Source organism: Leptosomus discolor, chromosome 7 (genome assembly GCF_034619465.1).
Source record: "Leptosomus discolor isolate bLepDis1 chromosome 7, bLepDis1.hap2, whole genome shotgun sequence".
NCBI classification, from domain to species: domain Eukaryota; kingdom Metazoa; phylum Chordata; class Aves; order Leptosomiformes; family Leptosomidae; genus Leptosomus; species Leptosomus discolor.
In genome coordinates this window covers 31,995,890-32,019,718 of record NC_141397.1, presented here as the reverse complement: position 1 = coordinate 32,019,718, position 23,829 = coordinate 31,995,890, and the positions used below count along the sequence as shown (strand labels likewise).

The window sequence follows — 23,829 nt, the reverse complement described above, 5'->3', positions numbered from 1 at the left end:
TGAGATTTTCCCACTCAATGCAAAGAACTCTGTCCATCAGTTTGTTTGCTCTGAAGAAATTATAGAGGCCAGGCTTTTATGAAGCCCCTAATCCTAACATGAGGCCCCTGCACATGAAGCCTGTTCCACTAAAATGGTAGTGGTATATAAGAGGATTTGTGGGCTCCTGATTTGCTGAATCATGTAATGCATAAAAAACCAAAGGCATCACATGGATGTAGATTGAGGAGTACAAGAAACTAAGATGATGTTAACCAGCAGACAGTTTTGATCATTCTTCTTACTAATGTGTTAGAGATTTCCAAGGGCGATTTTGGAGGAGGAGAGCTGTGGAAATTTGCCAGTATGTCTGGGAAAACTTCTGAGAACAGATACCAGGTTTGAATCTTCGGGGAAGTCACAAAGGCACCTGCTGCAAGAGCCTGCCAAGATTCAGATGGTCAGTAGTTGACAAAAACAAAAAATAATTAATCTCTTCCCACTAAATAGGACTTGATAGGCTCCATCACAGGATGGACTGTGAAGAATGATGTGAAAGGGAAGACAGATTAGCTGTAACAGGGAAGAGAAAGCAAGATGCATAGAGAAAGCAACCTGATCAGGGGAACCCAAACAAGAAAAAAACAAAATAAAATATTGTTATATAGCATGTCTTAGTAAACACTGTCATGCATTAGGCTTAGTAACCATGCTTTTTTTGTTGTATAGCAACAGAGCCTTTCAAAAAAACAAAACAAAAAGAACCTAGGACTACATACGCACACAAAAATTCAGTGTATTCTTACATAGCATAAAGGTGCCTTCCAGCAGTAGTTAGTAATTCAGTGCTATGAAGAAGAAATTGTTTCTTGCCCCAAGTTAGGTGAACAATATCCTGTCTTCTAAATTAACTCCCACGCTTCTCTAATACCAAGGAAAATAGGAGAATCTAGTCTAGGTAGAAGAGATCCTCTGGACTCTTCCCCTGTAGAAATGCATTAAAAAGAATGAGCAGTGACAGTAAATGTATTATGACCTGGTGGATGTTGAGAAAGATTATGCTGTAATTTTCATCACTTAGGAATTACAGAATATTAGTGCCCTTAGTAAAGACCCTTCTAGGTTGACAATTTAACTGCAACATTGCGTAATAGTTATACAGGCAATATGAAATCTTCAGCAGTTGTCTGCTTTTCACTCTTATCTGCAATCTATTATACTCTGTAGTCTCATAAATGGATATAAAGAAAATGGTTCTGATTTTTTTTTAAGGCATCACTAAAAATGCTAATTAAACCTATGATGATGAGCCTGCTGAGGATAGGGCATCAAATGCACACGCTAAAGGATAAAGTGTCACACTGGGCCAGTGTAAGGCTTGCCTGAATTTAGAGAATGACCAGCCAGTTCTTAATTATCACTAAGTTAAGTTCACACTGTATTTGTGTATTTTGCATTGATTTATGGTAGACTGAAGAAAATGTTGTGGAATTTCATTTGTGAGTGGGAAGTTTCAACAGAATGAGTTTTTCTGTAGGGTAGTATTCAGACTAGAACAAGAATTAGTGTTTATGGAATTTGTCAATCTTTAAGATATGTCTGTGGAAAGAAATTAAACCACTCAAACTCCCTTTTAAAGTAACTTTTGTATTCCCAGATATCTTATTTGTTTGATAAAGTGTTTTCATCACTTCATTTGTGTGCATGTTAGCAGTGTCTACACTGCTGGCAGATTTAACTGCTCACAGTCTCCAGAGAGAAAAATACTTTTGTATTTTTTGCACCTATGATTGCTGTTTTCTTTCATATAGGCTTCACTGCAGAAGATAGTTGTTCTACTTGCTTATGCTGCAACAGGTCATGGGCAAACAAGGGATGCACCTACCGGGCTCAGTAAGACCTGTCGTTGACATTACATGAGAAGTGTACTCTCAGGAGGGTTATAGAAAAAGTTCATGTGCAAATGTGTGAAACTGGGATCATTTGCTCTTTTTGGATAATTTGTACATTAGATATACATAGCAACCACTTAAACGTATAACCTCAGGGTATAGTAAATCTTTTCATTTCAGTGGCACTTACTTCCACAAGGATTTCTTTCTATACCTTTGTCATAAATTGGTTTGAAGCAGATGTGTTCATTAATTGAGTCTAATAGTGATTATAATTTGTTCTTTCTCTACTGCCTGGGATTTTATTCATCATAGAGACTTCATTTCATGAAATGCTTCTCTTGAAGGGTAGGCTTAGTGGGGCTCTGTCTTGCAAATAACTGAGATATTGAAGTCTATCCATTGTCAGTACAGGAGCATCACTAACATTTGATAGTAAGGATCAGCAGGATTGGGCCCAATATTTTTGAATATTGTTCTGAAGTACCATAAATTTGCTGGTTTTCCATATGATAGGATATGCAAGAGCTTTTAGACTTCTAAGTTTTTACTGGAACTGTGGATCCTGTTTTTTTTCAGCAGCAACAAAAAGCCTAGTTGGCTCAGATAATGCTCATTGAATAGTACTCATGTAATAGCCACTTGGTACTATGTATATTGGTTTGAAAAGGCAATTGATATTTTAAGTTTATAACAAAATAGCTCTTCTTAAATACTTCCTTTTAGAAAAATTGACTGTATTTGTCACGCTCAGAATCTTGGCCTAAAAGCTTTTATTATTGTTAAGTCAAGCTCTTGCACTAATGATTAACAGAAATATTTCTGGAACTTAGTTTTTTACTTTATTGCCAATCATGATATTTGATTTTAAACATAAATGTTCTCAGCTTAGTTTCACCCTTGTTCCTTTCCTCCTTCTCTCTTGCAGTCTTTGGTGATTGTGTTGATTTCCACCCATTCCCTGAGTCTTTTATCTGTACACTAGTTCCTGCACCCAGATGTTTATGTACTAAAACAGATTATGGTTTTTGCCTTTTCCCTGGGTTACAGTGTGACATCTGTATTTAGTTTTTTGCTGCTGTTCTTGATTTCAAGTGTGTGCTGCCATCTATGGAGTAATCGTTGAAATAAAGCTGATGTAAAAAGATGTTTTACCGAAAGATTACAGAAAACAAGATCTAGCTAATGAAGGAGGTAGTAGAGCAGTTGGCCAGGTCTCAAGAAATCCTGTTTCTCTGTAGTCCCAGGTCTCACAGCAAGCAAGGTGAAAGTATACCATTTAGATAATCAGCAGCTTCTAGGAGTTAAGTTATTCGGTAAATTTATTTATCCTGGACAAACTCTCAGGGCAGCCTGAAAATTAGAATAAGGTTGCTTTGCCTCTGATCCTCTAACTCATTCCTTTTCCTTCCCCATTACCTTTCACATGTCCTATTTTTTCAGCAGTTTCCGAGGTCTGTTTATTACATCTTTCTTCAATCACTTTTCAAAGCTTAATTTTAATTCCTTATTGTTAACGGCCTTCATGTCCCTCCTCTGTGTCCAGTTTCAGCCTGCCAGGTTCCAGGTTTTCCTCTTTCATATCCCTTCAGAATGCAGTAGTGAAGATCAGTCCCCATTCTCTTTCTCTTGCATAACATTTTGTTGCTTGATATCTACTTCAGAGTTTTGCCTTTATTGCAATACATTTATTCAAGTTGGTCTGGAAAGCACTTGGACATTTTCTCTGGACTTTTATGAAGCGCCCGTGGGGTATCTGTGCACACATAGAAGCTGTCAGCTGTTATCTTGATACCGTTCATATGCTTTTCAGCTTGCAAATTTTTGACTAAGGATTTCAGTGCCTTACAACCTTGAATAGGGTTAGGTGTATGAGTTCCTGGCAACCTGACTTCTGTTCATTTGAGTTAGGAGATGTGACAGAGAACTGTGTCTTTAGGTCTTTCCTCAGCAATCAGTGTTGGGGTGGGTGTATATTTAACCACTACCGATTAAATACTTTCTTATACACAAGACATTAGAATCAAAAGGAAAATTTATCCTATATGGATGAAGCATTCTTAAAAATATCTTCTGACATTTTCTTCTTATTGCTGAACTTAGAAATTGATCTTATTTCCCAGCATCAGAGACAAAATGAAAAAAAAAAAAAAATCCTGAAGATTGATCAATGTTTTTCAAAACTGACTTTAAAGATAAAAAACAGTGCAGTTGTATTATTTGCTGTTATTTTATCACTAGTATCGTTCAAACATGGTGCTATTTGATTCTTAAGTTAAACGTGAAAATATTTCAGTTGTCTCCTACAGAGGCAAAAAAACTTAAGGAGGGACTTATTTAGTCAAACTTTGGTTTTCTTTTTAATCCTAATTTTGGAACTTTGAGTTCTGCAGAAACTGAAAACAGTTTCATATTTTAAGTGCCAGTATATAATTGTTCCATTAATCACAGAGACTTAAATAGAACAAATTATTACTTGTATTTGCAAATTATAAGCTCTGATCCTCCCTTCCTCCTGCGAATAGCAGTTCCATCTTGCTAGGTTGAAAGATCTGGACTTGAAAATTTGAAGGTAAGCTTAAGCACTTAATTTCCCCCATGGCAGACTCATAGTGCTTTGAATTTAGAGTCTTACTGTACAAATGCATTGGTTTATTAAACTTTTTTTTTTTACAAAAATGAGTCTGTTATTTCAGGTTTTTTGCTTGTTTATTTTTTCCTGATGGTCATTTCCCTTTTCTGTCTCCACTATTCCAAATAATATTAAGATCCCTTATTGATTTATTTAAAGGAAAGTCTTAAAAACTGTCTTATGAATATCAGTGAACCAATCCCTAAGCCATGAGTTTGGCTTAACAGTTGAGAGATTGTTTAAAAAATAATTTGCATTTTAATATTTCAGTTCCTGTTTACTTGCTGCCTTGGGTTTAGCCCTTTGGGCTCCTAGTTTCAAATTTCTCTCAACAACTGAGGGCTAGAAAATGTCCTCTTAGAGAAGAAGATCAAGATTCTCACATAATCGCTGGGACATGTGAGCTGGGGTTGAAAAATCCCTGATAAAATCCTCAATATTGGCAAGCCTCTGGTAATAGCATCTTTTGTTTTAAAGATTTATTTCATGAGCACAGAAAGACAGCTTTCTGCATACATTTCTACTGAACTGAATTTCTATCCGTAAGCTGGGCCAGAATGTCATAAAATAGGAAATGCACACCTATTAGTATGTAGACGCAGTTTTGGAGAATACAGGACTTAATCAGGTTCGCTGTCAGGCCAGTTACTTTTACGTCACTTTTTCATATTCCTTTAGTAATTGATAAATGTAGTGAGTTTGCTCCTCACCTCAAGTAGCTCTGTGCAGCAATATGTACGTTCATTGGGAACAGACAGTCTCTCTCTTTCATCATCAGCTTCGTTACAGACAATATGTGCTATCGCATAACGAGAGAGCTTGTACTTTCACCTGTCCTCTCCCTTTCCTCCTCCCTCTGTACTGTGAGAGAGAAGTAGCATGGCATATTGCCTAGCTAAAAGGTTATCAAGCCTGAATTTGTTACACCTCTGCATTTGGCACGCAAGCGTTTCCAACCACTGTAGGAATACATGGCTCATCACCACATGAAGCTGGACGCCCTGAGAGGATAGATGATATCGGATTGGTTTTCTTATTGCTCTGCAAACAATCAAACAGGCTTAAGCTATGCAATCTGATACTCCCTAATTGACAGCTTTTCCAAGGTTCATTTGTTAACTGAGAGCATGACATGTATTGAAGTTGTTTCTTCATAATGCATTTGGCATTAACAGGAGAAGCTGTCGAATGCCTCAGACATCAACATCTTGGCAATAAGATATTTCGCCTCCAGTTTTGACTTTCTAACTAGTGACTTTGTATTTGCAAGGGCATTTGGAATGAGCACATGAGAGGACAGAAAATACATTCCCCAAAAGAAAATTTGTGAGAAAGTATTTTTGCTGCGTGGGACATTTACTTGAGTTTTATGGTTCAATTGTTCTTTTGTCTTTTGGTATAAAACCTTGGTTTCTTGCTTAACAAAGTACTTGCTGAATATTCATTGGGTTTCAGGAGTTCTTTTATTTTGGTAGATTAATAAATAGGCATATCTGATTTTATTTAGTGATGAAGAATTTGTGTGTAAAAGACATGCTCAAGGGTTTAACTTGCCTGTGCATCTACAAGAGAATAAAGTAAAAGTCCAAAGAAACCTGCATTTCAAAGAATCCTAACCTTCCCCCAGATAAAGCCAATGTTTGTTTGAAAGAATAAGTTACCTATATAGAGAGGACCAGGGATGATTTCTCCACTGATCTTGTCACTGTTTTGCATTTGCTGTTTTTTTATACCTACTTTTCATAAGTACTTTTTCTTAGTTTCTTAGAACACAAATTGTGCCAAAACTCTAACATTCAGCTTTTTTTTCTTTTTCGTTCTGTAAAAGATTTCCACTTTTGCACTTCCTTGCAGCTGTTCATATGCTGATGATACCTGGCAAGATGTTCACACAGGATCTGTAAATACTAAGAGCTTGGTCAAAAATCCATCATCATCATCACAAACTTTATAGTTACAAGATGTATTTATCTGAGATGTACAAAAAATGTGTTTTAATTTTGTTTTGGTGTTCTTGCTTAGTGTAAGCATGTTACTCTAAATATTTAGGTTAATTTCTCTAGCACCTAGTTAAGTTTCTGCACACATTCTTCCTTCTGGGAAGAGTACATGCCTAGAGAAATACATGACATTTTACAGATGTTGTCAAAATAGTGAAGGAGTTTCAGTGGTGATTTGACTAGCATTGTTTAGGAAGTGAAACACAGCTGTTTAGATGCGGGTGGAAAAATTAATGAATGGGTCAGGATGCCTTCATTTCACAGGAATAAAGAGCCTAGCTTTGACAGAAGTTCCTCTTCAAAAAATACCAGGGAAGAATGAACAAAGCCATATTCTGTTTAGAAAAGCCCAGAAACAAACTTTTTGAAAGCCCTGAGGTCTGGAACCTAAGCACACGTCTCTCCTCCCTCTGTAAATGTCAATGCAGCCAAATATTCCTGAGCCTTTGGGAGGCATTCTGGACTTGTCTCTGTCTAAGTACTTCCTGCTTTGTTTGCAAGGTCTGTTGGCAAATGCCGTTTGGCTCCGTAGCGAGCACTGACTCCAGAGGCACTTCTCTCTTGCAGGGCAAGCACAAGCTGCGTGTGGACACAGGAATGGAAGGCGCCTGGTGTGGCCTCATCCCCATTGGGAACCCCTGCGAGAGTGTGACCACAACTGGCCTCAGGTGGAACCTCAGTAAGTCAGGCGCCTCTGGGGTGGTGGGTCTGACATTATCCTAACCACACATTTACAGCAGTCTCATCAGTGCTGAAAGGCCTTATGTGTTTGAAGGTGGAGCACAGCATTGAATCCCTGCCAGGCCATTTTTCTTCTAGAAATGAAGGGGGTTTTTTAAAAAAAAAAAGAAGAGAAATATATGTAAACCTGAGATATCGCAGGCAGAAATGTGTTTTCCATTTGGGAGTCATTGTACTGTTTAAATGGAACATTTGTTGAGGTCATGATACATTACCATCTTGATACATTGCCCTCCAGGGAGGGGAAGCTGCGAGTGCCTAAACTCCTGGTTATAAGCTATAAAGTTATAACAGATAAATAATAATGTGATACAGATTATTAAAGCTACCTCACTTCCCCTGAACTCCTTTGCGTATGTTGTCTGTTTGTCAACTCAGAATTAATAGATCTTTTTCTTATTTTCAAGTGGGAAAAGGTGCATTTGATCTAGAACAGGGACATTTATTCATAGAGAAAAGAAGTTTTTTGACTAAAAAATATTGAAACAATCTCCATCCTCCTGCCCCCTTCATCTCAGTCATTCAGGATGTATTCACTCATGAAAATAACAGGATATTTTAGATAAAGATTCATTAAAACTTAAGGGAAGCAAAGCAGTAATTGAGAGACTCTGGTCTTGCAGCCTGATTTATATGGCCGGACTTTAGAGATATCCCATGTAGAAAGGGCACATAGTTCTCACAGTTTGCAGTGCAGTGCCTTCGTTGGCTAACAGTTAATCTGAGGTTGACCCACTGTGCTCTTGTAGGCAGTGTCTTGTTCCACTGAGGTTTGAGCATGTGCATTCAAGGAGGTGGTAGGCATTAGTAGCTTACTAATGATAAAAGATATAAATACAGCATTGATTTCAAGACATGAGAAACTTGCCAGGTGATGAGCTGTCTGGCTAGTGATCTTTTTGTCCTTTTAAACTGGATTGTGAGAGCTGACTGTATTGTATGAGACTTTCTCTTAATTTAAAACTGTGTCAAATATTTTCATTTGTACTGATGAGTACAGTTGACAAGTAAGGTGCTGAATCTTCATCTGCTCGTCTATTGTGCAGTGGATTTTGTAGTCTGTTGCACTGAGGGACTACTTATTTCTCAGCAAATATTTTAACCTCCAGAATGATGTGAAAGAAGCTCAAACCAGCCTCATTTTAATGAAGGGGGCATCTCTGAAGCCTATGTCGCTTTGCAAAAGGCTGCTGCGTGGATCAAAATGTGTTAGATGCTGTGAGGTTGCAGTCCTTTCTTGTGGTTTCAATTATTACTTTAAAAAAATATTTTTCAGATACATTAGAATAGGGTGTTTTTTTAGTGTAATGATATGAATTTCATCAGATTTACAAGGTGCTCATTAGAAAGATGGTCATTTTAAAGATGGTCTGTCTGCTCCTACAAATGACATGGCTTTGTTACTACTAAATTGCAATTGCCTGATCTGCTGAAGGTAAGGAGAAAGGGGTTACTAGCCTAGCTCTGCCAGCTGGAGGGGAACACAGTGGGAGGTGCAGTGGTAACAAATTAAGTTTGTGACTAGGATTGGGTGGAGATACCAGTTTCTTCCATGTTTATCGTGCTAGTTGTGCTGTAGTAAACTTCTTCAGGTTACTTGAAGGCATAGCTTTGATATGGACCTACAGAATTTTTTTTACACTTAATTCGGTCTTTTTTTTTTTTCCCCGGAGGACAAAAAAGTATTTAAGTGACGGTTTCCTACTTGTTTCATGTTAACATGACACTGCCATCTCTGCTTCTCCCAGTCCTTGTTGCTGTCCAAGAGGAAACCTCAGACCTTTACAGTGTTTTTCCTTAGTGATGTGTACACTGCACTGCATTACAGGCTACACTTTTTGTCTCAGTATTCATGTTTCTCACAGATCTTAGTTCCTTCATTTATTTCTCTGCATTATCATCACAGATACAGAAAACCTAAAATCATCTGGTCTTCCTTGAAGATATTTAATCTCTCTGAGACACCAAGGTCATTACAACCTGAAATGGTTCTTGTGCCCGAGAGATGAGCGCTGACCTTTACTCATCCAAATACAGATTTTGAATCAGGTTATTGTTCAGATACTGATAAAATACATTAAAGTGTAGTTACATCCCCCAAAAGGGAAACCAATGCTTCAAATACAGCATGTGGTTAGTTGTGACTTGGTTGGATTTTTTTCATGAATAAATGAGCCTTACATTCAGATAACCTGTTTGATATTAGCTTTCATTGTATTAATGACTTCTGTGCTTCCTGTAGTTTTGCAGTTACTTTTAAAACATTAGTCCTCCTGTAAATGGTGATGAAGAAGCAAAGGCTCACCTAGGAAGAAAAGGGAGTAAGAAGATATTGAAGTGTGACATGGATGTCAGCATTGCTGATGATGGCTGGCAGTGGCAGAGCTTTCCCTGTTCGTTCGTTAATGGTACTCTGAGCACACACCTTCATAAACCTCAGTGAATAAAATGCTTTGGTTATAAATTCATTTTCATGTGTAAATCATGAAAGAAATGGAATTTTTAAGCCAAACATGACATGAAAGGCCTTTTTCTCCAGTTTGTTATGGAATTAATTGAATACGACCTAAAAAGTTTGGGTTTAAAAAGTAATTTTTGAGTCCTCAAAATATTTGTTTTAAGTATCTAAGCAGTAAACTAATTCCAGAATTTCAGTTCTGTCCAAACAGCCAAACATGATGTGTTAGGTGAGAGGGAAGCCCTCATTTTTGCAAACAATATTATTTCCAGAAACGCAAAATTCAGGTAACACTGCAGTACAAGAAGGAGCTGGCTCTGCATCAAAGTTTTTTAGTGTTTAACACTGGTTTCTGTCGGAGCATATCTAGATTACTTTGCTGATTAAAATTTGTAAAGCCTTCAAGGGGTAGTCAAATGTTATCTGTGTCCAATCTCAGGTGCTGTCATGAGACTTCATAGCTTCTGAATGGAAAAAGACAAAGATAAATACCTAAACCAGAAGCTGTATGGGGGTTGAGAGTAGGCTACTAAAGGCCTCATTTCAATGGCTGAATTAGATAAACCTGTAATCTGTAAATTATTCTGCCAGCAGAGAAACAATGATGTCTTGAATATATTTTTAATATTGCAGAATTCAGTATTTTTGTGTGTATGGATGTTTTTATGCATGCATAAACATTGCGTACACACAAAAAGTAATGGTGCAACGCGTATGCATGCTTTTATGCATGCTTATCTTAGTTGTCTGCTAGCACTTGGCACAAACAGAACTATTTATTTCTCATCTTATGGGTGAAAGAACTTGGAGAAGAAAGTGGAAAATTTATTAGAGAAAATATTTTTTTATCCATTCTTGCTATTGTGTAGCACGCATTCAGAACATATTATAAACGTATTCTTTCCACTCCCAAAGGGATACAGATTTTTTTCTCTATTAAAATCTGATTTATAGCACAGGAATCAGATAATGCTTTATCTGATTTGACTCACCTGGCTGCTTGCTGATAACAGCTCTCATGTCTAATAAATACATAACAAAAAATCCAATAATGCCAGAATTACCCAGCATTCTTCATTAGGTCCTCAGTGGTGCTTTCATGGAAGGTGAATAAGAATGAAGGTAGAAATCAGCTGCACTGCTCATCGAAGAAGAGGTTGGCGGGTAATGGTAGGCTTTTTTAGGAAATGCCTCCTTTTTTAGGAAATTAACTGTAGAAAATAATCTTACCAACTAATTTACTCTTCATCCCTATGGCCTTTGATATGCTGTATGTCATACCTGCACTGAAAATGCCAGCATAAATATATAAACTGTGTGTGTATGTGATTGTGCTTTCCAGATGATTTTCATGAAGTTTGCTGCTTCTTTAGGCAGGAAGTTAAATTGCTGTAAAATGCTACCGTTCAAAAAAGCACCATTGTCATTTCACTTCAAAAGGCAATAGCAATAACAACAAGAGCAAGACCTTTCTCTAACTGTAGCAACAGAGCATCCACTGACTACTAACCTCACAGGTAGATAAACAAGATCCAAAATCTTTTTGATGCTGTTTACATTGTTAGTAAAATTGAAATGTTTGCGCTGGTTTTTTCACTGTTTTGCTTCACTGGAGTTTTGTTGACATTGCGTTGTGAATGGAACAAAAAGATTACGAAATCAGTGGTGTTTAATGTTTTAGGAGAATTCAGAGTCTAAAAGACTAAAGAAAATGGGCAACTCCTTAAAAAAAAAAAAAGTCAGAGGGGTCTGGGAAAGGCTATAAATTAAGATGAACAGGTGTCTGTATGCTAGTGAAGCTGTTTGTATAAGCACTCTGTAACCTGTTTCATAACTGAAATAGTTTATATGGCACATTTTGCTGCCCCAGTTCATTCTGACTGAGGCAAACTATGTGGTGCTTCCAGGAGTAGCTCTCTTCAGTGGCAGAGTTAAGAAGCTTCCCAGCTGGATTCACTTCTCCTTCCTTCTCTTCTTATGTTCTTCACTGGTAAAAAGACTCCTAGTCCATCAAGTGGGATCTATCTTCAGAGCTTCAGTGATGTATTTTTTCCCTTATTCATTACAGTTCTAAGACCCTGGGCAAGGCGAGGTGACAGAAATGATGCTGCTGCCCTGAAAGCTTCGGGTGGTTTTGACCTTTTGCAAGCTATTCGCTTGCAGGAATGCTGCTGTCTGCCTTCCAGGGTCACATCATTTATTGCAAGGCGAGGCCTGCTGAAATACTTTTCCAATAAAGCAGATGTTCTGATGGTGGCAGGCTGGCATCCCACTGGTTTACTGCAAGTCAGCAAAAGCAACAATGAGGGCATTGCTTAACATTGCATGAAATGATTTCAAACCAAAAAGACCATTTGGCATACATTAAAGGACTGATGAACACAGAGCTCAGTTGTGCTGGGGCCCTAAAGCTTTATTTGCATATTTTCCTGAAGAGCAGCTTGAAAACTCAGTCAAACTTTGTGAAAGGGCTTGAAATGAGGATTTGAGGTCACACATTCGGTTTGTTTCCATGTATTTCAATGAGTGTTTGGAATTAGTGGGAGGGAGATTTGGTTTCAGCTCTTCTTTAGCAAGGTAGCAGGGTCCTGGCATTCAGTTTGGAAGGGCTCCTTTGAGGTGATAAACAGATATGCACTTCCAGATCACACTGTTGGGGCAACATTACTGCTGTAGGACTCCATTTACAGGAAGATTCATGTGAGTACGTTAGTTCTGAACTAGCTCAAACCACTTCCAGCAGTAAGTTTAGCCTAGCTGGATGGCTGTCTTTAATGGGATGTAGGGGTTGTATATATGGTCCTTCAATACTAGCAGTAATAGGCAGTAATTGCCAGGAAGGGGTAGTATAAAAATATCCTGAGAGACTTCCCCAGCACAGCTGTGCACAGAGCCGGATGGCTCTCCACAACCTAAGTAATACCATCCTGAAGTAAACTGGAGAGACTTATTTATGTCTAGCTACATTGCTGCAGCACATTGCAACTATGGAAACTAATGTCATTATTTATATAGAGGTGAGAAGATTGTAAAGAGAGCAAAATGCTGTTCTTTGCCTTGCATCCCCTATGTCACTTCAGTCCCTCCTGCTAATGGGAATGTAACCTGGAGATGTGTGGAAATAGGTGCTCTGCTTCAGCCCAGCTCTGGTGCAGATAATCCTCATCTCTCTGCTGGCAGTAGATTGGTGAGAATACTAAAGTTGCATGAAAATCAAAAGCAACCAGCTGCTATTGAAAGACTGGAGTTGTAAAGATGAAGCACCTTTCTGGGGAAGAGAGAGATCTGCAGAGAGCCAGAGCGCTACTGTTTAGATTGGTGGCAGTCCAAAGTAATCCTGTAAATTTCAGCAGTGGCTCTGAATTTTCATCACTGGGTGTGGAGGCAGAATTTGTCCAAGAGAGACCTTTGAGTTTATGTTAAAGACATTTAACCCTAAAGGCATTCTCATCAGTCAACCTGCCCATATGGATACTGGGAAATAGTCTCATTTAGACAATGGCAGAGGCAAAGCTGGAACATAATGGTGTACTTGAATGAAAGTCAGTGGAAAATTGGCCGGAGTACAAATGCTCGTTTGTCATATCCCTTGCAAATATACTTTAATTGTTTTCATATTTAAATGCCCAGAATCAGCCATAATAAATGTAAATGTCACACTGTGGAGAGATTTCCAAAAACAAGAAAGATCTCTGAGGCATGTGGTGAGTTATTGCCAGTTCCCAGCATCTCTGCAGAACCACAGAAGGGCAAGGACCAGTAGGAGGACAAATCAATCATGTCTGGGTAGAGCCTCCCAGAGTTAAAAAGTGAGATGCGTTTGTTGGTGGTGACTCAGTTAATGAACAAATGTGCTGTTTAGATTTTGGGGGGGTTGTTCAAGTAGGTAGGCATTACTGTTAAGAATTGACTCCTCCTTTCCAATTTGTTTATGGACCTTTTTATTTTTTAGTACATAGTGGTATATGTGATTGATCTTTTCTCCCCAAAAACGTGACACCAAGGGAAATTATTTCCTCTGCAGTGATCTATTCCTGTACCTTAATGGCAAACAGTTCTGGCTATTCCCTCTACTGTGTCTCAATTCTTTATTTGCTGCTCCCTTTGCAAACACTTTACATGTTGTGTCTGAGGGGGCCCTGCTCTCTCCCATTTTTTGCCTTTAGATATTTGTGGGAAAAAAGAGGTGGATTTTTCCTTGCTGTTATATGAAGAGGGCAAATGTCTGGTGGATGTCATCACTGACTTTTGTTGTATGCTTCTAAAAAGTTATGTTTTGGGTGTAAGTTGTTTATGGCATCTTGATGCGTAATTAATTGCGTTAACAACTGACGATAGTGAGTGCTCTGGAACTATTAATTTTAGATGTACATACCAATTACAGACCACTAGGCAAATCTGTTGTTTTCAGTTCAGTTGGAAAATACAAATTTCTGATAGATGAATACGTGTCTTGCCGTAGAAGCAGCTATGGCTTCTTTTGGGCAGTAAATACACATGGGGGAGTCAGGGCACCAGCAGAAAGGAGGAGAAAAAAAGAGAGAGGCAAAACTGGGATATATGAGGAGATTGCATTTGGAATTAGAAACATGTTTTGGAGAGAAGAAAAGGCAGATAAAGTGAGGGAAGATATGAATACAGATATAACAATAACCTACTTCTACTGTCAGTAAACTGGTCAGCTGAAGTGGTGCAGGCCTGTCCACAGGATCTGCCTGGGTATCGATCCAACAGCAAAAGATAGTATTAGACATTTGATTTGAAAACCAGAAGGAAAACTCTTGCACTCTTATGGCTACCAATTCAAGACTCTGAAATTAGGGGGAACCAGAAGAAATAAAATTAAGTAGTGGTTTTGGATGTAGTTGTGCTTATAGGTTCAGGACACTGGCATCATTCAGTGTCCTGGGTGTATTCTCCGGGAGTGAATCTGGAGCCCTAGTTGAAGGTGGAGATGTTTACAACCTCAGCCTCTCCCACCACAGGAACTGAGACACCTGAGAGGAATAAGGTGAAGTACTTACTGCTGAAATGTGGGATTTTCTTGTGGTTCAGGCAGTTGATTGTCTGGAGTTTTTACTCTATGCAAGTACTTCAGCTACTTGGAAGTTATCTGTTCATTTCTCTTAGCCCTCGAGCTGAGCTTTCAGCACCCTGACATTGCTGAGAGCTCTGCCTTGGTCCTGTAAAGCACACGATACTCCAAAATGAAAGCTATGGTATCACCTTTAAGATACCCACTTTTGACGTTAATGTGTCTGTGCCTTTGCTCTGGAACGGTTTAACAGGTGCAATGGTATTATCAATTCTGTTGTAATAAGCAGCATACAGAAGCCTGTGAGGAATGTAATATGCGTGCATTCAATGCAGTTTAAATCTATGCAGTAAATAAGGCATAAAGCACTATGATGAATCAGGGCTCAAAGTGCGTCAGTTAAGAGAATACTATTTACTAAAAGAGCCTGGCCTGCTTGGTTAATGTGACTGTATAATTAAAGGATGAAAGCTTAAGAACCTGAATTAAAATTTCACAGGCAAACTTTAACTCTGGCATCCCATAGCTCTCAAGTCCATGACTTTGCAGCCTTAGCATTTCTTAAGAGTCATCTTCCACGTGTATTATATCCAAGTGAATGTGGGCGCATGTAACCGAATGCAGATGTCACGTTGTGTCAATGCAAGTCTAGGTCAGTATGTGGTAGCTGAGTTTCCTGTGTTATCTACATTTTGAAGCTTTTCCTTGTATTTAATAAGAAAGTATTGATGAAACCAATGAAACCTTTCAAACAAGTCCAAATATTTTTAGTATATTTTAAGCAGGTGGTGATACATGTCATAAACCAAATAGTAAATCCAAATAAAAGAGGTGGAATAGATGTCAAGAGATCTTACATTCCGTATAGCTTTCCTATGGCATCACTCCTGAAAAACCTAAGAAAAGGTTCCTCTTTTATAAGCTTTCAGTGTTGGGGGTTGCTTCATAACAGCTTCTTCAGAAAGTCTGCTCCAATTAGTATTTTTTTTCCTTTCCGTGTTCTGTGTATACAGTATGTGATAAATATATTCTCATGCTGTTAAGCATTAGAACACAGCATTTACAATCTAATTGCCAATAAGAAATCTCAGAATGGTACATTTAGGTTTCCCAAGCGTAGGGCATAACTCTATAATTTACACAGGCACCAGCAATACCACTGGATCGCCACTAATTGGCATGCCACTTAATGATGTGGTTTATAAGACTATTTTCTAATCAGTGCATGAATGCTCATCAGGACCTTGCTTCTTGATTTAGAGCAGAGGAGTTGGAGAGAAAGACAGGTTTGTTTTACTTATAAAAACAAACTGGGGGGGAAAAGCAAGATATAAAGAAAAATATCAGGGTTTTCTTTCCATTGTATAAAGCATTGATACAGTAAAAAAAAGGCAAGACACAATTATAGAGAGCTTTGATATCATGAATCTAGATTATGCATCTAAAAGCTCAATGTAGAATTAGAAGCTGTGGATGAATGAGTCAGTATCAGTATTGTTCAGGGTATTTCCTTCATGTATCTTTAAATTAGATGAAGATAGCTTAGGCATTAACATTTTTGTTGTTACCAGGTGTTATATTTCCAACCATCTTTTAATATTAATTACATGATTTGATATTGTAGATAGTCTTTTGGGACTAGTCAGTTGAAGCTGAAGCATGGTCAGTTTTCCATTCATTTCACAGGTCAAGTTTTAGTTATCCCAATAAGTTTAGCCAACGCTCTCTCCCACTCAGAGAGTCATTAATTATTCCTTGCCTTCTTCCTATCTATTTCATGCTTTTGTTCTGTAATGGACAGAATAGCTTTAATTTTTAAAATATTATCTAAAACACATGTAAGCCAGGTCAAGTGTGTCCAGCATGGAAACAGTTCATTATATGATTTAAGTGGTTTTAACAAGATGACTTTCAGTTAACCTGCAGAATTTATGAAGAGCTTTGATACACACAAATAAAGTACCTTTTCCAAATTTATCCCCAAGTAACCATGGTAAAACCCTTGTAAACACACCTTGCCATCCTGTGGTCTGTAGGTCCAAAGTATGTTGAAAAATTCATGTTTTATGAAAACATTAGAGCTTAATACTGACCTTGTGGAATTAATGGGAGAATTGCATATTGACTTTAATATTAATGTGTTAATCTGGAGGTGCCTCTGTTCCTTCCTTCACTGAACTAGGAGGGTACCTTAAGCCCCTGATTCATCAGAAGATTTAGGCATCCATGCATTTTCATACATGTGAGTAGTTCCGTGGAGTATAAAAGGATTACTCACTGAGTAAACACATGCAAAAGTACTTGCTACAAGTCAAACTGCAGCGGGAGATATAACCTTCAAAAATGCCTGAAATGGCTTTTCTGTATGTAAAATTAGGTGATAGTGACTTTAATCTGAGTCTCCAGGGTTAGCTGTCAGCGCTGGTTCCTATTCGAATATCTCTTCTCACTCACCAATGCTATAAAGCTCCCTTTTCTAGCTCTGCACATTTTTTTATGTATTGCTGGTTGGCTGTAGTAACTTACATGAATTTCTCCTGATTTTACTGTTGAACATCTGGGCAAAGTATGAAGACATGGTAAGACAAATGACTTTCAAATATTTCTCACATCTGGTTGCTTTACCTTTAGTTCAACAGATGTAGTTTCCTACCAATACAGCTGTCAGGTCCATGCATCAAGTAAATCTTTCATACAAGGATTCTGGAAAAAAAAGGTTCTGGATATCTACCAGAATTTTTAAACAATCATAAGGTTTTCATTAAAATAGCAAAAAGCATTAGAATATGGTACATATCTGCATAGTTATAAGAGAAGGAAGCACTCTGGGTAGAGTTAATCAACCACAGAGGATTTGAATTCTTTTTTCTTACAGCGCTAAAAATTCACACTTTTGTGGCTTTGTCTGCCATATGTAAAGCAAGATTTTCAATCCACATTAAACCCTGCATGCAGCCAATGCAAGGCACTCACTAGGGAACAGGGAAAATTTTCCACATCATGTTATGGGCTGGAATGTATGAAATACTAACATCAACCTAAATCTTAGTTGTACTAGAATAATTAAGTATTGTTCCTCTTTTATTTTAAAACATGAAGGGTTGCTGTGTTTACCTTTTAGCATTCCCAAAGCCTGCAAACTGTTTTTTGGCAAGTGAAAATCAACAAATGCTGGCAATACTCTGAAAGACAGCTTTCTGTTGTGAGCTTATGTAGAGGTTTATATTGCTCATTTGCAATGTACAGTAGGAAGGTTGGTTGGTCCTTCAGGGGTTGTGTGTGCCACCTTCTCTTTGCTGCTGCCTTTTGTTACCCTGTGTGTTTATGTTAGCGTAGTTCTGGAACAGACCTGGGCCATTTAGGACTTGTCTTGGATATTTGGGAGCTCTCCTGATGGTAATTAATTTTAGATCCCAAGTATGTCAAGCAAACATTGTTGTCAGTGAATCTTTAGGTTAGCTTGTGTTCCTTTTAACACCTCCACAGTTACTTTAGTGTCCCAGCTCAAATCACCTCAGAAGAATTTTCCTCACTGTTGTGAAATTCACTTTTTCTGCTTTATGCCATTCTCTAGCTTGCCCGGGGTAATGATTCCCTATAGATGTTTGTCAGCCTTGGTTTTGCACCCATGTTTCCTGAATTTCTCTGCCAATTTTAGGATTTACCTCCTCTGATGCCATCTGCAACAAATCCTTCAGAAGTTACTAATCATGAAGACAGTCTTTAAAACAAACAAGCAAACAAAAAACCCCCCAAAACTTAATCATCATCATGGCACAGCACCACTTGCTGACTCAGTGGGTAGCACACCAGGCTGAGGATCCAGCAGCAGGGCTGGAACACATCATTAGCTCTCATTGGTATACTGTCTCTCTTCTCCTACTGTTTGTCATGTTAACTCTTTGGGGCAGGGACTGTCTACTACACCAGAACACCTTGTCCTTCCTGGTAGTCACGTACTACACGGGTAAACATAATTAATTGCAATTGGGAGATGACTTTTGGAGTTACAGTTGAAAGTTAATACCATGGAATGATTCCTGATTTTAAATAAATGCATTTTCTGTATGTGTTAGAGGCTGCATCTGGATTATTATCTTCAGAAATTGTACTGTGGAAAGAGAAGGAAATCATTTTTTAACATACAGTGCCATCTACAGAATAGGTTGTGCAACCTGCACTTCGTTCATAATATGGGGGGTTTTGGTTGGGGTTTTTTGTTGGTTTGTTTCTTTTTTGTCACAGCACAGTTGACATTCATGGCTAGAGAGTGTATTAGAAGCTTTTAGCAGATGCATGCAGACTTGGAGGAAGAGGATGAGAATTCAAGAGCCCTGGGGCCTGGCTGAGCTCTTGCTGAAGTGCTGTGCTGCTGTTCCTGCTCTCTCAGCTGCTGCTGCTTGGGAAGTTGATTCTGTCACCCAGAATACCCAAATGGGAGCTGGTTTGTGTGCTCACCCACTTCAGCTGTAATCTGCAATGTCTGAAGGCCAGGATTCATCAACAACTCCCGTTATGAACTTTCTCTTAGAAGCCTAAATTGTCAGGGTTTGGTTGTTTTGGTTTTTTTTAGTACAACTATTTCTAGACATGTTGCAACTGTAGCTAACTTTCATAGCAAATGCATGACTTACTGCAGGGGTCTGATAGGCATACAGAGGTAGGGAAGGGACCAGAGAGGGAAAAATCCGTCTGGGATCATGTTGTGAACATTAGGTATAGTAAAATATCCTGTCAACTCTCCTCTCTGTTAAGAGTCAGTTTAAATGTGGGGGAGAAGGGGAGAATGTCCTCCTGTGTTGTTACCTAAACACACGCTGCAGAGAAACATGTTAAGTAGCAGTTTTGTGTTTGCGTGGTTCACTAGTTGGAATGACAGCATTGGCATTGCAGGGAGAGCTGGATATTGTGATATTTTTTAAAAAGACAGAAAAGGTGAAAGAACACACAAATATCACTCCTTCCACTCTCAGGAATCCATTATTTATGTAATCTAGCAAATTCAGTTATTGTGCTGCAGAACAAACTGTTGGTGGTCCTCTTTTGTCTAGCTTCTGAACGTTGGAAGTTATCTGACCTTCAAGATGTTACTAGCTCAGGACCCACTGTTTGGTGTCTTCAAATTAGTGGGGCTGAAAAAGAGAAATGGGTAGTGAGGGCTGAGAATGAATTCTGATGTCCAGGCCAAATAGGAAATTTTCTGACAGGTGATCTTGCAGAGGAGAAGGAAAAGGGGGAAAAAGGAGAGGGGTCTTTGGGGGTTTTTTTATAGTTAAATGTGAAATTCAATGTATTTGAAGTAGTAACAGAGATAGACTGGGAGGCTGAGTGTCTGAGACAGCTGAAGTTGCATGTTAAATAGAGTTTATGAGACTACTCTGCCATTTCTCACCTGCGCCGTCACAGTTAGTACATGTGAGTGTGTAGGTGAGTGGGGGTGTATGTAAATAATAATTCCTCTTTATTTAATATACATTAAACCTGAAAAGGGACAGAAATATGACTTAGCAAAGTGCTACAAAATGTGAAGGTAATTATGTAGCAGTTATCCTCAACATTTCCCTCTTTAAAGTGGTTTTGAACTGCTTAAGTGCAGCAGTTAGTGCAGACTGTGATTAGATAAATGGATGCAAATGGTAATTGTAACTGATGAATGATTGATGATGGCTTTATATGTTTATCATTATATACTGTTGTAAACACTTTCTTCCTCAGCAAGGATGGAGCGGAGCCTGTAGGCAAAATGATGATTTATCAAATATGAATTCAAACTGTAACATTTTAAAGAGTATACAGGGCCAGCATTGTAGGCTGGTATAACCAGAGCTGTTACCTGAGTAACTGGTGAACTTGGCCATTGATATCAATGGATTGAGCTGAGCACCAACATCCTTCCAGCTGGCGTTCAGGGCCTGAATACAAGTGCAGCTGGGAAGGTGGGTTAATAGGAGAGAGCTTGAAAGTGCAGATGAGGAAGCTGAGCACTGTTGAATGATGGCTTTGGGTGGGGAAGACTGACTGATCCACTGCTCAAAAGAAGGAGAGTTGCTGTTTCTCTTCATTCTGCTATTGCTTCTCACAGCTCCTGCCTTTCTTCTTAACTTCCCAGTGTCCTGTCTCCTCAAGTTAAAGACCACCTTTGTGAATTTCTTCTGCCCTGTACATTATTACAGTCTATGAGGCATTTACAATGCAGTATTTGACAGCCACAGGAGTGAATGCCATACATCCCCATTCTAAGAGCTATTTGGGACAGAACAAGTATGTTTGGATAATTGAAAGTTGATGGGAATAAGGAGACAAATAAGGATGTCCCTAGAAAAGCAGGGTGGGATAAGAGCTTTGTAGTGATGCTATAATTCTATCGATTTGTCACCTGCCGTTTGCTGATTATTAATATCAGTGACAACATTTGGTAGTTAGATTAATTTAAAGGGATTTTTATTTCAGCTACTTGAGTTTAATATCAGCTCTCTGTGTATAATACAATGCAAAAAGTAACCTGGGGTAATTAAATTACAGGTTAAGCCTTCATTCTACTTAAATTGTTTTATTCACTGAGGAAAAAAGAAGCAGGATATTACCAAAGAAAAGCCCCAGATCATTAGCAGCCACTGCTTCTGCTCCGTTCACTTCACCTGCAGCACTGAAATCTGTGTTATTTTTCCTATGGCATTGTAGAACTGACAATGAACTTGCCGGCTTTTCTGTCATGTGTCTGCCCTTAGGCTTGTAGAAAAGAAGTGAATTAGGTTGTGTTTTGTTGACCTTTTAGATGCAAGGGAAATGGTAGCCCTGTTTGCTTACACATCAAATGCTGCCAGGCTATTGTCTGCGTTAACCTTTGTGGAGCTCCCTGATGTGATTGTTACCCTCGCACCAGCAACACAGAGGCCAGAGAGAATTGAGAAGGGATAAATTGGAGGTGCCATGCAAAACAGCTCAGCTAAAGACATTTTTCTCCTGCACTGAAGAAAAGGTATTCTGTATATGTTTAACTATTTAGCTGGTCTGCAAGTCCTGTAATTTGCTTAGCCAAACAGAACTTCAAAACAGATGGTTTCTAAATTTGGGAAAAATAACCATTTCAGAATTTTTTCCCTGTGCAGGCTGCAGTTATGCTTTAGTACTGAAATTATTTGAAAATTAAACCGGAAAATAAAATTGGGATCTTTATCAACGGAATACTAATTTCAGGAACATACAGTTTTTAGTATGTGTGAGGTTTTCGTCTGCACATTTAGCCTAGAATTTGTTTATGCTCTGATTTAGTGTCTCTTGCTGCTTACTTGCATAAACACTACCAAATCAGTCAGTCGGAGTCACTAGCGTATTTAGCTCCCAGCTGCATTTGCTAATAAAAGGAAGAATGACAAGTTCCCTCCTTCGCAGAGGAGGAAGTGGAAAAACATAAGGAAATAATTCATTGCGCTTACATAGCACCTGCCATCAACAAGCTATATAGCAAAAGTAAGTGCATTCCCTTATCTGGAAAACATTTTGTTGTGAGAAACTGCTTCGTTCCCAATATCTTTAATTGAGGAAACAGAGTCACAGAGCATTTGTCTGGTCTGAGATTGTACATGAAACTAATGAAAAGGTAGGAATCCTAGTATCCTGGGCTTTGGGATTGGTTTTTATCCTGATGGAAGTAAATTAGGACAAAGGAATTAATTGTTTGATATTCAGTATTTTTTTTAAGATGCATTTGACATTATCATACATAGCTGCTATTTCCCAAGTATATCTAATAAAATTATATTTGGAAATACTGCCTTTCTCCTAGAACATACAGTCAACTGTTGGTCATTTTGTGTGTGTCCATCCCTGAATGTAAAGAGGTTGTGTAGATGTGAAAATGGAGTTAAATTCAGTTTCCTAAAAAGTCAAGTGTAATATTTGGTCTCCATTTTAACAACCCTTTAACCATTACTTATCAGTGTGAGAGCACCTGTGTATGCTCAGGTAACCTTTGAGATAACTCATTGCCCAAGAACTGAAATTATCTTGGGTTGGGGATTACTGGAGGGAATTTTAGGGCTATGACTTGATTCAAGTCTTTGCTCCCTTAAGCAAGCATGCAGTGCAACGCCTGGCCAGAATCCATCGTGCAAGGCAGAGCTGGGCTGTGGAACTCGTTGCCGTAGGATACTGTGTGGACCACAGATATAAACGGATTCAGGAAAAAAACTTGACAAATTAAGGAAGAACGATCCAGTAAACACAGTGATAGAGTCTTCACCTCAAGAAATCCCTAAGCTACAGGTTCTTTGAGGAAGGGTGTGCTGAGGGAAATACCACTCCATAGTGCCCTGTCTTTGAAGCTCTTGCATATATACCCATTATGGACCGTTGCCTGAGGCTCCTGTATCAGTGTCCTACTAAGATAAATCCTTGGAACAAAGCCATGGCTACTTTTATGCTCTTTTGACCCTTAGAGTCTGTAGCTCTTAATCCTCCTGAGAAAGAAGTTATATTCTTCCTTTTGGGCTTCTCTTCCAAGCTGTTTTTTCCTCTGCCCAGATTAGGGATTCATCTTTTCAGTTTAAATTGTTCTTTCTTGGACAGAGGACTAGAACTATACACCCTTCTTCAGAAAGCACTCCCTTGCACGATGTACTGCCTGTACCATGTTGATAATATGTGTTTATGTCTGTTGAAAACATCTAACCTACCACATCTTCTATAACATCTCTAGGCTCTTTCTGCTAGTGCAGTATTGGGCTGCTGTAAAATACGGCCTTTGATTGCTTGCTAAATTGTCAAACTCGGTTGGCAATTGAGAGCCTTCCTCAGCATTTCAATGGGCTTTGGCTGCAAAGACTTCAGAGAAGGACTTTTGCTCGTTTCCTTGAAAACTTACTTTCTAGTTGGGATTTCTAAAGGTGGCATTGCAGATCTTCAGGCACCAATGGAAGTTTGTTTATGGGCCCAAAGCATGGAGTCACAAGCAGAAAACAATTTGACTTCTCTTCTGTACTCTCTCCTGAGTTTTCAGAGTTTTTACAGAGAAAACTGTTTGGGTTTGGTTGATTGTTTCTTTTAAGAGAAAACTGGTATGATTATAGCTACAAGAGCACATAAAATCTTGA

The 23,829-nt window shown here is 38.6% G+C and overlaps 1 protein-coding gene across 1 annotated transcript in view; it reads left to right on the top strand.

Moving 5' to 3' along the window:
* Window positions 1–23,829, top strand: part of TPK1 (thiamin pyrophosphokinase 1) — a 246,813-nt gene that overhangs the window by 179,988 nt on the left and 42,996 nt on the right. The window contains exon 7 of the mRNA XM_086468543.1: window positions 7,071–7,182. Within this exon, the coding sequence (XP_086324669.1) occupies window positions 7,071–7,182 (112 nt within the window). The remainder of the gene's footprint in view (window positions 1–7,070; window positions 7,183–23,829) is intronic.